Here is a 14980-nt window from a genome sequence, read left to right as displayed (position 1 = left end):
CATGTGTGTTGTTTTATCAATAAAATGTGTGCTTAATCTATTTCTTTTGGGGCCATAAAAGAAATTATTTTCAAATATACACATTTTGATATTTAATGTTTTGGCAAGATTTTGCACACTTAAAAGATCATTGATTTATTTGCCAAATAGTCCCATTTATTACTTCCATTTTATGGGGAACATGAAGGAACTCAATTGACTTTACCAAGATCACCAGCTAAGCAATGATAAGAAACCTGAGAGTGAATCCTTTCTGCTTCCAAATATTTTCAAAGTTGGCTCATGTAAAGCAAAACATTTGTATGATCAAAGAGCACTTCTGGGAATGAAAAAGAGAAACCTTTGTCTCTCAATGCCTAGAGGTCTAAACTAGTTCCAAAGATAAAGCTTTTATTTTAGGTACTGAGCTCAAATTAATCATTACTTTAACTGGATATTTCTTCATTTTATCCAGAACTTGGAATCACAAAAGCACAGTTTTATAAAATTTGCCCTTAATAGCCTAATTTTTAATGGCAGAGTTTTGTGTTTGGTGTGCCTATTTACACAACTTAGTGTCTCAGTGAGGTACACATGTAAAATATCCCTCCTGCATTGAAATCGTTATTAAGTCAATATTTGTCAAAAGCTCGTTAGTTAGGTACTAGTCTCATCTTCTCATTTAGTTCTTGTAAAAACCCCTGTGGGGAAGATGTTATTAATAGCACGCCCATTTTACAGATGAGAAATGAGGTATACAAAAGTTAAGTCACTTTCCTGGGCTTCCCTGGTGGCGCAATGGTTGAGAGTCTGCCTGCCGATTCTGGGGACATGAGTTCGTGCCCCAGTCCTGGAAGATCCCACATGCCGCAGAGCGGCTGGGCCCGTGAGCCATGGCCAGTGAGCCTGCATGTCCGGAACCTTCGCAATGGGAGAGGCCACAACAGTGAGAGGCCCTCATACCACACACAAAAAAAGTTAAGTCACTTTCCCAAGGCCACAAAATGAATGAGGGTTGGAGGCCAAATGTAAACAGGCTGAGTATCCAAAACAAAGCAAAACTTAGTATGTTAAGTCAACCTCACAGTCCTGTGAAAGGCTCCATAAAATCTTTTTTCCAGGTGGTTTCTTAAAAATAATAATAACAACAACAGAAGTGTCAGGAGAATGTTGATTCAATTTAGTATTTCTAGAAAACCCTATTTCTATTTCTAGAGTTTATCTTACTTATAGTTTTTGCTATTGGTTTGATTCCTGGGGCTATTCTGTAGATAGGCAAGCGTTCCATGGCAAACTGAATTCACATTCTCACTTTGCCTCACACTGGCCATGGGACCTGAGATATATTATCTAAGTTCTTCAAATCTCTTTCATATTTGTGTTCAGTAAATGGTTCCCAAATTTCTAGCTATAAATGCTTTTTTTTAGCACTAAAAGGGTATTTGGAGATTAACTAGTCTAAACTTCTCAATTTACAAGTAAAGAAAGTGAGGCCTAGAGGAATGAATGGACTTTAAAAAGCCTCTCAGCCAGCTCCTTGCAGGACAGTAAAGAACCCAAGCTGCCAGATGTGTGCTCTTTCACTATTCTGTGCTATCTCAAGTGGATTAATATATGATTGATGATCTCTGCCACCAGGAGGAATTTTCTCCGGTGGATATTGCATGATTATTTTTATGTGTAACCAGAGTTACAGTGCTGGGCAGAGAGGTGGGTGTAGCTAAAAGTCTTTTCACTGCCTATGAGTTTTAAGCTCTAGTAAATGTAGAGTCTCTTGTTGCCATTTGTGTGACTCCCATTTGCCAATTTGGATCCACAGCACGTCAGCTGCACTCTGAAAGTTATGCAACTATCATTTTGATGGCTTCACTGTCTTCTGAAGCTTTGCTGCAGACTTGAATGAGTCATCATGCTTCACAGATTTCCCCTCAGTTAAACATCTCCGTGGAGATTACCATAGGGGGCAATTGCTTATGATTACTCCTGCCAACTGAACTCCTAAAATGCATTGAGATCTCTGTGGCATGGCCCAGGGCTCTCTACTTGGCTCTGATATATTCAAAGTTTTAGCATTAATGTGGATAAAAATATAGAAGGCTTGCTGAACCAACATATGGATGACACAAAGATGGTGAGCACAATGAATATGATAATGACGGAATCAGATTATAAAAAGCCTAGAATGATGGACCAAATGGAATACAATGAAATCAAGAAAGAGAAATGCTAAATTCTTAGACTAGGGTGCAAAATTTTAAAACTGTACAAGAGCAGAATGGGAATTTACGTTTGACATAACATTTGACATAACATGGCATAGGTAAATTTCTACCTTGGTATAGATAAAAATGCCTGAGAGTTTCAGCTGACTGTGAATTTGGTATGAGTCAACAGTTATGTGGTGGCAAAAAGGATCGTTTCATCTTGGGCTGCCTTATAACATGTGCTTCTCAGAATGAAATAAATCATAATTTGGTTTTACTCATTTTAGTCAGCCACATATGGGCTATTATTTTCCTTTCTATGCAGCAGGGACATAGTTAAACTGAAGAGCATCCAGAATGTTTGATAAGAACAAGAGATGATTCAAAACATATGACAAGATGAAGGGTGGTTAAAGGAAGTGGAGTTTTTTATCCTTGGGGAATAATGGTAACTGTCAAAAACGCTGAAGGAGATGAAATTTGACCATACTTTCAAGCTGACATGTTAGCCTGACATAGTTTCATGGATGCTGGTAGAAGTTCATTACTCACAGCAATCATAGTACCCAGTGTATCAACACTTCCCGGTGTCAGTTTCTTAGCCCAGTTCCCACAGGGCAATGCAAATCAGACCAGTTAATGCTTGCACACACAGTGGGCTGCCTTATAGGAGAGGAACCCCGAGTTAGGAAATCCCAATATTTTATAATAGGCTACAAGCAAATCTGCCTAACCATCTTATTAGGGAAAAGGAGATATGATCTCTAAACAAACATCTTGGAAAAGAACAAAATGCTGTCAGTGACTTGGCTGGAAAGACATGCAAAAAGAAGAGGGATCCATGGAGAATTTTCATTCAACAATAGCTATATCTCGAGGGTTGTCCTGTTAAAGAATATTAGAAATCTGTCACTTCAGAAGAAAAAAACAGTGTCCAATTAGTGAAAATTGCCAAAATACAAGTTTATAGTAGGTTAAAAAATATTTTATATAAAACAGAACAAGCTCAAAATGGACTCCTTAAGAAGTTAGGCATGTTGAGGCAGAAGTCAGGCAGCCGTTTGTTGTGACTATTGAAGAAATATTCACATACCAGAGAAGTACTGAATTTAATGTTGTATTAAGCTCCTTCCAGAACTCCACTTATCAGAAAACAGAGGGAAGGAAAGAAGTGAGGAAACTAGGAAAAAATGCATGACAGAAAAGGATATTTCAAACTTGAAATACTTCATTGTATAACTTCTGAAGTTCTATCTATGTCCTAAGAGGACCCAGACATCTCTTTGATAAACCAGAGACAGGGCTAAATCCAAAGCATTTATGAACTTTATGTTGTAATCTCCCTTGGTGGGTCTCTTCAGCTAAGAAAAACAGCTCAAAGATCTATTTGGAAATAAAGAAACTTTGAAGGCTTATCCTAGATTGATTATCCTTTGTCTAGAGAAAGAGAATCTTTGCTAAGGAATCCTTTATAATCTACCTGGAAATACTTCTGGTTGTCCAGATGCCTAAACTGGAGCTTGGGAATATCCCAAAGGAAAATATGTTGTCCATAGGGTTGTTTTTAAGAAACACACAAGTGTCTTCCCCCCTCCAAGAAAAAAGAGATTATTTAAGAATAACCCTCATGTCAATTAGCAAAAGGACATTTTTCACTTCATAGATTTATTAACTGCTCATCCTGTTTGAATTCATGTGCACACACACCACATATGTAAGATGACACAACTATGGGTGGAGATGTGACTGTGGGTATGCCTTTTGACCTCTTTGCCTCTCTATTTCTTTACATGAAAAGTAACAGGGGGTGAAATAGATGACAGCAGCATTTCTTTCCAGCTTTGAAAACTCCAAAGAATCCAGGAAGAACTGCTTTCTTAAAAGCTGGCTAAAATTCAGAGCTCTAAGAATGTAATAGGGCGTAGAAGAAAATAATGGGAATCTTAGAAGAAAAGAAGTGGAAATTCCCTTTGAAAGATGGTTTAAGGGAATCTCTCTGAGGCTAAAGCATAGACACATCAATCAGGATACTGGAAAAGTCTATGGGATGGAATTATATAAGAATATCTTGTGGTGTTTGTTGTGACAAGACATAAGTGTAGTTTATGGCAGGAAACTGGAAGCAAAAGTTCCATTCTATTATAAATTCATCAGGGAATCCTATTCTAAAAAGTGACTTTGGTAAGGGCCCCAGACTGGCTGAAGGGTTGGATGCTGACTCATCAGGCCAAAGCAAGCTGTAAGGATGGGGAGGACTTGCTCCTGAAGAGGTAGACACCTATCTGGAAAGAATTAATTTATTCTTTTAAGTAACAGGAGACACAAAGTTTAGATGGTCCTTCTTTTGCATCTCAAAACAAGCAAATAACTAACCTCTTCTGGCGTGGGCCAGTTTGATCCACATTACATATGCACATATAGGGATTTGAGTATATTTTCTGGAGATCACAGCTCTGCACTTTGTGATGAATCAATAATTGAGACATCCCCCTTTGCATAATTTGTCTCAGAAGACATACATCTCTGATCTCAAAAATCAGGTAGAATTTATTCAATGCTTTGGAGCTTAAAATATTTTTTGAAAAGAATTGTGTTTCAATATGTTTACATGTCAATTCTGAAAGCTGACCTCTTCAAACTACAAGTTTTTTTTAGGTGATTTATGGTGGACAAGTAAAATTTCTCATCAAACCAAATTTATCAATATAATATAAAAGTTTCACTGTTTCAGTAAAACACTGTGAGATGAGACAAGCCTCTTAGATAGCGTTATCCACCAGAGGGCAGAAAGCAGAAGCAAGAAAAACTATAATTGTACAGCCTGTGGAACGAAAACCACATTCACAGAATGATAGACAAGATGAAAAGGCATAGGGCTATGTACCAGATGAAGGAACAAGATAAAACCCCAGAAAAGCAACCAAATGAAGTGGAGATAGGCAAGCTTCCAGAAAAAGAATTCAGAATAATGACAGTGAAGATGATTCAGGACCTCAGAAAAAAAATGGAGGCAAAGATTGAGAAGATGAAAGAAATGTTTAACAGGGCTTCCCTGGTGGCACAGTGGTTGAGAGTCCACCTGCAAATGCAGGAGACACGGGTTCGTGCCCTGGTCCGGGAAGATCCCACATGCCACAGAGTGGCTGGGTCTGTGAGCCGTGGCCGCTTAGCCTGCACATCCGGAGCCTGTGCTCCACAGCGGGAGAGGCCACAACAGTGAGAGGCCCATGTACCGCAAAAAAAAAAAAAAAAAAAAAAAGTTTAACAAAGACCTAGAAGAATTAAAGAACAAAGACCTAGAAGAATTAAAGAACAAATAAACAGAGATGAACAATACAATAACTGAAATAAAAAATACACTAGAAGGAATCAATAGCAGAATAACTGAGGCAGAAGAACAGATAAGTGACCTGGAAGACAGAATGGTGGAATTCACTGCCACGGAACAGAATAAAGAAAAAAGAATGAAAAGAAATGAAGACAGCCTAAGAAACCTCTGGGACAAGATTAAATGCAACAACATTCACATTATAGGAGTCCCAGAAGGAGAAGAGAGAGAGAAACGACCCGAGAAAATATTTGAAGAGATTATAGTCGAAAACTTCGCTAACATGGGAAAGGAAATAACCACCCAAGTCCAGGAAGCACAGAGAGTCCCATACAGGATGAATCCAAGAAGAAACACACTGAGACACATAGTAATCAAACTGACAAAAATTAAAGACAAAGAAAAATTATTGAAAGCAACAAGGGAAAAATGACAAATAACATACAAGGGAACTCCCATAAGATTAACAGCTGATTTCTCAGCAGAAACTCTACAAGTCAGAAGGGAGTACCATGGTATATTTAAAGTCATGAAAGGGAAGAACCTACCACCAAGATTACTCTATCCAGCAAGGATCTCATTCAGATTCAACAGAGAAATCAAAAGCTTCACTGACAAGCAAAAGCTAAGAGAATTCAGCACCACCAAACCAGCTCTACAACAAATGCTAAAGTAACTTCTCTAAGTGGGAAACACAAGAGAAGAAAAGGACCTACAAAAACAAACCCAAAACAATTAAGAAAATGGTCATAGGAGCATACATATCGATAATTACCTTAAACATGAATGGCTTAAATGCTCCAACTAAAAGAAACAGGCTTGCTGAATGGATACAAAAACAAGACCCATCTATATGCTGTCTACAAGAGACCTACTTCAGACCTAGGGACATATACAGACTGAAGGTGAGGGGATGGAAAAAGATATTACATGCAAATGGAAATCAAAAGAAACCTGGAGTAGCAATACTCATATCAGATAAAATAGACTTTAAAATAAAGAATGTTACAAGAGACAAGGAAGGACCCTACATAGTGATCAAGCGATCAATCCAATAAGAAGATATAACAATTATAAATATATATGCACCCAACTTAGGAGCACCTCAATACATAAGGCAAGTGCTAACAGCTATAAAAGAGGAAATCAACAGTAACACAATCATAGTGGGGTCTTTAACACCTCACTTACACCAATGGAGAAATCATCCAAACAGAAAATTAATTAGGAAACACAAGCTTTAAATGACACAACAGACCAGATAGATATAATTGATATTTATAGCACATTCTATCCAAAAACAGCAGATTACACTTTCTTCTCAAGTGCACACAGAACATTCTCCAGAATAGATCACATCTTGGGTCACAAATCAAGCCTCAGTAAACTTAAGAAAATTGAGATCATATCATGCATCTTTTCTGACCACAATGCTATGAGAAAAAACGTTAAAACACAAACACATGGAGGCTAAACAATACATTACTAAATATCCCAGATATCACTGAAGAAATCAAAGAGGAAATCAAAAAGTACCTAGAGACGACTTACAATGATCCAAAACCTATGGGATGCAGCAAAAGCAGTTCTAAGAGGGAAGTTTATAGCAGTACAAGCCTACCTCAAGAAACAAGAAAAATCACAAATAAACAATCTAACCTGACACCTAAAGGAACTACAGAAAGAAGAACAAACAAAACCCAAAGTTAGTAGAAGGAAAAAAATCATAAATGTCAGAGCAGAAATAAATGAAATAGAAACAAAGAAAACAATAGCAAAGATCAATAAAACTAAAAGCTGGTTCTTTGAGAAGATAAACAAAATTGATAAACCATTAGCCAGACTCATCAAGAAAAAAAGGGAGAAGACTCAAATCAACAGAATTAGAATTGAGAAAGGAGAAGTAACAACTGACACTGCAGAAATACAAAGCATCCTAAGAGACTACTACAAGCAACTCTATGCCAATAAAATGGACAACCTGGAAGAAATGGACAAATTCTTAGAAAGATATAATCTTCCAAGACTGAACCAGGAAGAAATAGAAAATATTAACAGACCAATCACAACTAATGAAATTGAAACTGTGATTAAAAATCTTTCAACAAACAAAAGTCCAGGGCCAGATGGCTTCACAGGTGAATTCTATCAAACATTTAGAGAAGAGCTAACACCCATCCTTCTCAAACCCTTCAAAAAATTGCAGAGGAAGAAACACTCCCAAGCTCATCCTATGAGGCCACCATCACCCTGATCCCCAAACCAGACAAAGATACTACAAAAAAAGAAAATTACAGATCAATATCATTGATGAATATAGATGGAAAAATCCTCAACAAAATACTAGCAAACAGAATCCAACAACACATTGAAAGGATCACACACAATGAGCAAGTGGGATTTTTCCCAGGGATGCAAAAATTCTTCAGTATACGCAAATCAATGTGATACACCATATTAAAAAATTGAAGAAGAAAAACCATATGATCATCTCAATAGATGCAGAAAAGGCTTTTGACAGAATTCAACACCCATTTATGATAAAAACCCTCCAGAAAGTGGGCATAAAGGGAACCTACCTCAACATAATAAGGGCCATATACAGCAAACCCCCAGCAAACATCATTCTCAATGGTGAAAAACTGAAAGCATTTCCTCTAAGATCAGGAACAAGACAAGGATATCCACTCTCACCATTATTATTCAACATAGCTTTGGAAGTCCTAGCCACAGCAATCAGAGAAGAAAAAGAAATAAAAGTAATGCAAATTGGAAAAGAAGAAGTAAAACTGTCACTGTTTGCAGATGACATGATATTGTACATAAAGAATCCTAAAGATGCCACCAGAAAGCTACTGGTGCTAACAATGCATTTGGTAAAGTTGCAATATACAAAATTAATGCACAGAAATCTCTTACATTCCTATACACTAATGATGAAAAATCTGAAAGAGAAATTAAGGAAGCACTCCCATTTACCACTGCAGCAAAAAGAATAAAATACCTAGGAATAAACCTACCTAGGGAGACAAAAGACCTGTATGCAGAAAACTATAAGACAGTGATGAAAGAAATTAAAGATGATACCAACAGATGGAGAGATATACCATGTTCTTGGATTGGAAGAATCAACATTGTGAAAATGACTCTACTACCCAAAGCAATCTACAGATTCAATGCAATCCCTATCAAATTACCAATGGCATTTTTTACAGAACCAGAACAAAAATTATTAAAAGTTGTATAGAGACACAAAAGACCCTGAATAGCCAAAGCAGTCTTGAGGGAAAAGAACAGAGCTGGAGGAATCAGACTCCCTTACTTCAGACTATACTACAAAGCTACAGTAATCAAGACAATATGGTACTGGCACAAAAACAGAAATATAGATCAATGGAACAGGATAGAAAGCTCAGAGATAAACCCACATACCTATGGTCAACTAATCTATGACAAAGGAGACAAGGATAAACAATGGAGAAAATACAGTCTCTTCAATAAGTGGTGCTGGGAAAACTGGACAGCTACATGTAAAAGAATGAAATTAACACCATACATAAAAATAAACTCAAAATGGATTAGAGACCTAAATGTAAGACCGGACACTATAAAACTCTGAGAGGAAAACATAGGAAGAATACTCTGACATAAATCACAGCAAGATCTTTTTTGATCCACCTCCTAGTGTAATGGAAATAAAAACAAAAATAAACAAATGGGACCTAATGAAACTTAAAAGCTTTTGCAAAGCAAAGGAAACAACAAACTAGACAAAAAGACAACCCTCAGAACAGGAGAAAATATTTGCAAATGAATCAACGGGCAAAAGATTAATCTCCAAAATATTGGAGATTATGCAGATTATGGAGATTATGCAAAACAGCTCATGCAGCTCAATATTAAAAATCAAACAGCCCAATCAAAAAATGGGCAGAAGATCTAAATAGACATTTCTCCTAAGAAGACATACAGATGGCCAAGAAGCACGTGAAAAGCTGCTCAACATCACTAATTATTAGAGAAATGCAAATCAAAACTACAATGAGGTGTCACCCACACCACTTAGAATAATCATCATCAGAAAATCTACAAACAACAATGCTGGAGAGGGTGTGGAGAAAAGGGAACCCTCTTGTACTGTTGGTGGGAATGTAAATCAATACAGTCACTATGGAGAACAGTATGGAGGTTCCTTTAAAAACTAAAAATAGAACTACCATATGACCCAGCAATCCCACTACCGGGCATATACCCTGAGAAAACCATAATTCAAAAAGACACATGCACCCTACTGTTCATTGCATCACTATTTAAATAGCCAGGTCACGGAAGCAACCCAAATACCCATTGACAGATGAATGGATAAAGAAGATGTGGTACATATATACAATGGAATATTACTCAGACATAAAAATGAATGAAATTGGGTCATTTGTAGAGACATGGATGGATCTAGAGACTGTCATACAGAGTGAAGTAAGTCAGAAAGAGAAAAACAAATATTGTATATTAACACATATATGTGGAACCTAGAAAAATGGTACAGACAAACTGGTTTGCAGGGTAGAAATAGAGACACAGATATAGAGAACAAACGTATGGACACCAAGGGGGGAAAGTGATGGAGGGTGGTGGTGGTGTGATAAATTGGGAGATTGGGATTGACATATATACATTAATATGTATAAAATTGATAACTATTAAGAATTTGCCATATAAAAAATAAGTAAAATTAAACAATTTTTAAAAAACACTATGAAATGAATTCAATAAAAAACAAACTTGAATACATATTTTTTTCCTGCATACATAAGTATCTGCTCTAATTTCTGCCTCTAAAAGCTGTTGCTTATTTTGTTTCAGCTTTAACCCTTAAATATAGTAAAAGAATGATCTCACTTGGAATGTTCATTAATTTAACAGCAGGAGTCAAGTTAATCTCCTTCAAACCCCATATTCGACTTACTTTCCAGTATTTAAGATGCTTTAATAAAGATGTCTCTTGGAGGGAGAAATGTTGATCTAGAACTTGGGGTCTCTTGGGAGAACAAACCAGTCAGAGCCCAGACTGAGAATGAGTTTGCCACATTTTTCTGAATCAGAAGTCAGCTTTATTCTACAGTGACCTTGGGAAAGTAATTTTTGTCATCCTGGGATGCAGATATACATGATAGAGGGCAGCTGCACTCATTATAAATATCCTGTAAGGTAGGCAAAATGCTGCACTGTAATTCCTGTAGCCAGGAAAGAGAGGGCTTCTGTGACCTTTTGAGAATATGCTGTTCACCCCAGGGAGCCCTGAGTAATTAAAACAGGGAGTTAGCACTTCTCACAGGAGGGATCAATTTACCCTGAACAGCCCAAAGCATTTTATCACCTGTTCTGGTCTCTTGCTCTGGACGATGGAGGGTGGAGAACGGGGGACCCAGTGAGGGGGTGGCTGAAGAAGGAGCAGTAATCTGAGAAGGGAAAACAAAAATAGAGAGGAGGATAAAGGGAGGAAAGAAAGAAGAGCAGGCTTTGGGAGGCCCTGTGGCACTTACTGGCAGTCATATTCTCAAAAGCCTCGTGGAGGGCTATTTCAGTCTGTTCCCGTTATAGAAGCAGATCCTAGCGTGGCCCCGAGGGAGGGTACTGAAACCGGCCTTGACCACCACTCCTCGTGTCATTTTCTTTCTCAAGAATCTACAGGGATTCTTGAGAAAGAAATCACTTTCATTTTGACTCAGGACCTTTGGATGTTCAGCTCCACCCTCATCCTGCCTATGTGAGTTCCAGCTACCCCTCTGCTGTCTTCTCAGCCAGGCTGCCCTCCTGTCGAAAAGCCCCACAGCCACACCTCCTTCTCCTCTTCTGTGGCTTTCCCTCCTCTCTTCCGTTGCACGTATCTAAAACACGTCCATCCTCTTAGGTCAAGATAGAATTTATTTCAGAATAATAACTTACATTGCATAAAGCTTTATACCAAGCACTTAAACATGTACCATCCTCACCTGAGCCATTATTTCCTGGGATATTTCCTTGACTATCTTGGCCCACATCCGTCTCTCCCATATTCTATCTCCTGAAGTACTTGTTCACTGATCCACCTCTACAGAATCAATCTCTAGATTGATTACAGGAAGAGTTTACAGGAAGAGAAACTGAGGCGATCTATTCTAATGAACTAAGGAGGCAGAATGTTGACTCTTGCTATTTCCTTTATATTTTTCCATATTGTTTCTACATTTTTACTGTGATCATATACACCTTTTATACTAAAATTAGTGTGTGTGGAGGCATATATCTTTGTTAAGCTCCCAGATGATGCTGATGGTGTAGGAGCCATAGGTTGCCACAGTCATTTGAACAATGATTCAGACACATGTCTTCTTGCATTTCTCAGCTCTTCAATGAGGTAGAAAGTTACTCAAGAGCAAGAACTAGCCCTGCACTTTTCCTATCTCTCCAGTGCTAGAAATGCCAGGCTCAAAGCAGGTGCTCAATAAATACCTGAATGGGTTTGAATAGACTCCCCATAAAAATAGGAAAAAAATTATTACACGACATGGTACATTTGAAGAAAAAAGAAAACTTTATAATTAGTGGGTTAAAGAAAGATGTAATAGTAAGACAGAAAAAATACTCAGGTGACTTAATAGAGCACAGGATGATCAGAGATCAGCATCAGTGTTTTGTTTTAGATCTAGAAGCAAAGGATCTTTGAAGGCATCAATTAACTTGTAGCATGAAGAAACTATGAGGTGGTTCTCTTTTTAACCTGGCTCATTCTTGAAGTGATGTGTTCAGTTATAAATTCTATAGCTAAAGAAGAAATCTGAGTAGTTGGGAAGAGTCAAGAAAAGAAGCCAAACGTATATACATTGCCAGTGGGAATGTAAAATAATGCAGCTGCTTTGGGAAACAATCTCACAGTTCTCCAAAAAGTTAAACATAGAATTAACATATGGCCTAGCAAATCCACTCATAGGAATTTACTCAAGAGAATTGGAAGCACATATCCACACAAAATTGTGTACAGATATGTTCATAGCAGCATTCTTCAGACTGGCCAACGGATTACCATGATCGATGATGAATAAACAAAATGTAGTATAACCAAACAACGGGACATTATTTGGCCATACAGAGAAATGAAGTACTGATCATTTTACAACATGGATGAACCTGCTTTAAAAACATGCTAAGTGAAAGAAGCCAGACACAAAAGGCCATGTACTCTTTGATTCCAATAGTATGAAACGTCCAGAATTGGCAAATCCATAGATTAGAAATTACTGGATTAGAAATTATTGTGTCTGAGAGAAAGAGGGATGGGAAGTGACTGCTGGTGAGTATAGAATTCTGGAATTATATTGTGTTGATGGTCACACAAAATTCTGTAAATATACTAAAAGCCAGTGAATTGTATACTTTAAAAGGCTAAATCTTATGGTATGTGAATTATATTTTAATAAAGCTGTTATTTTTTTTAATGAAAAAAATCAAGAGGGAACATGGGGAGGGGGGAAATCTGGGCAGAAAGACCATCAAAATATTAAAAAAAAAAAAGAGAGAGAGAGAGAGAGAGATACAAGGGAGCTGGTTTACTAAGGGCTGTCTTTTTAGGCACAGTTGGTTTTTTTTAACTTTTTTTAATGTAAAAAATGATGGCTAGCTGAGGAGAAAATTAGAAGACATAGACTATAAATACAACCTAAGGAGTTTAGATGCAAGCTTTTCCTATCAGTACAGAAGTTGGAATAAGAGGTTTTCATATCTCTCTTTTGGGGGGACTTAAACAGTGCTTAGAATAGGTCTTACATGTCAGAAAAATTTGTGGGAGCCCTTCCTGAAATGGGAGAGGGATGAATTACATGACATTTTGTGGTCTTTGCTCTCTTTCTCAGAACAGTTAGCCCTCAGTATTCGATGCCACTCTCTGCCTCCCGAGCGCTGAAATAAGAGAGGAGACGCTTCTGTTTCTTGAAAAGTTTTATTTGGTTTCTATTCAGTCATAAACACACATTCCTCTTAAGACTGTAAAAGTCTTCTCCTCTAAACAATTAACTTTTTATTTAAAAAAAACGTTGAAGCAGTACTTGCAACCTATTATTTCAACCAGTTGTGCAAAGAAAGTAAATTCAGGTTATGTATAGTTACCTCTACGCATGTTATTAATATGAATACCCAGAATGTACTTGGCCTGGTAAATAGTTTTTAAACCTCCATAAGCCTTTGAATTCAGTTTTATTTGAAAAGTAAAATGATATCATCCTCACCCATATTTTCCAGGAATCAACCACCTCTTCTAAGCATTCCTATTGCCTTTCAGTGCTCTTTGCTTTAGGAGAAAACAAGTACCTGCTTTGGGTCCACTCAGCAACTTCTTCTTCATTCTTTGCCCAGGACCCAGCTTCCCATGAAAATAAAACAAACTGGGCGACATGATTAGAACAAGGAAGTCTCTTTTGGCCCTGCCATCAGATTCAGATCAGATCATTTCTAGTCTTTTTCTCTGGTCAGGTCCGGTAGGGCTTCATTTTAGGCAAAGTCACTATAGATGTTCTCAGTTGCACCATCACACACATTCAACATCATTCATTGAGTAAATATTGAAATTTAAACCTTCCTATTTTGGGTTAGGAATATAAACTTCCATTTCCAATATCCTCAAAAGTTCACCAAATAAATGAATTGTGGTTCTAGAACCAGATACGGATAAAATTTGAGTTGCTGAGAACGTTGACTAAAGAGAATCCTGCGCCAAGACATGAAGCATTTCTCCTCCTCAGGATGGGTTCCTGCTCCTGTCCTGTTAAGCAAGGGCATGGTCAAACTGCCCTTTCTCCAGGCCTTCAAGTCCGTCAGCCCAGGTCGAGGTTGGCATGCTCCGATACGGGTCCAGAAGAATCCGGAAGCACCTGACTATGAGGATGCCCAAGAAAATAAACAACAAAATCACAAAAACAAATGTGGTTTTCTGCTCCAGAGACATGCTAGAATCTGATGACACGTTCCCAAGGGGCACTAGGGGTGAAGGGACAGGCTGTCCTCCATCCATCGTCCAGGGAAGCTGGAGCACAGGGTCTCCCAGGTTCCTTCTCTTCCATCATCAGCCTGCTGAGATCATGGTGGCTGCACCTTGAAGAAGCTGCAGAATAAAGAAAGGGAAGGAGAAAGAGTCAACGCCAACGGGCAACTTTATTTCTGGGCTCACCATCATATTTTTCAGAGAAAAGAAGGAATCTCTACACTTTCTCCAAGGGCTGGGCCAAAAGAAAGCCATGTAGTGATAGAAGAATAGATGCCTAGGCAGCGCCTACCATGTTCCCTCTTGTCTTTTCATATCCTATTCAGGACCCCTCCCTTTGGCCCCTGCCATCCCCACTGGCTTACTAAAATCCCATTCTATGTCCATTTTCCCTCCAGCCCAAATGAAGCCAGAGCCCTTGTCTTTGTCTGTTCTCAACACAGTTGGGGCAGGTAT

General features: G+C 38.0%; 1 protein-coding gene across 1 annotated transcript; it reads right to left on the bottom strand.

Moving 5' to 3' along the window:
• Positions 1-14308: 14308 nt before the first annotated feature.
• On the bottom strand, positions 14309-14554 carry CTXN3 (cortexin 3; the record flags this gene model as incomplete). Its single annotated transcript, XM_082650977.1, has 1 exon — positions 14309-14554. The coding sequence occupies one exon, from the start codon at positions 14552-14554 to the stop codon at positions 14309-14311; it is 246 nt and encodes an 81-aa protein (XP_082507103.1).
• Positions 14555-14980: the final 426 nt, after the last annotated feature.

This window comes from Grampus griseus, assembly GCF_964374135.1.
Source record: "Grampus griseus genome assembly, chromosome: 3".
In the NCBI taxonomy this organism is placed as follows: domain Eukaryota; kingdom Metazoa; phylum Chordata; class Mammalia; order Artiodactyla; family Delphinidae; genus Grampus; species Grampus griseus.
The sequence above is the reverse complement of the archived record's forward strand: the minus strand, read 5'-3'. Positions and strand labels throughout refer to the sequence as shown.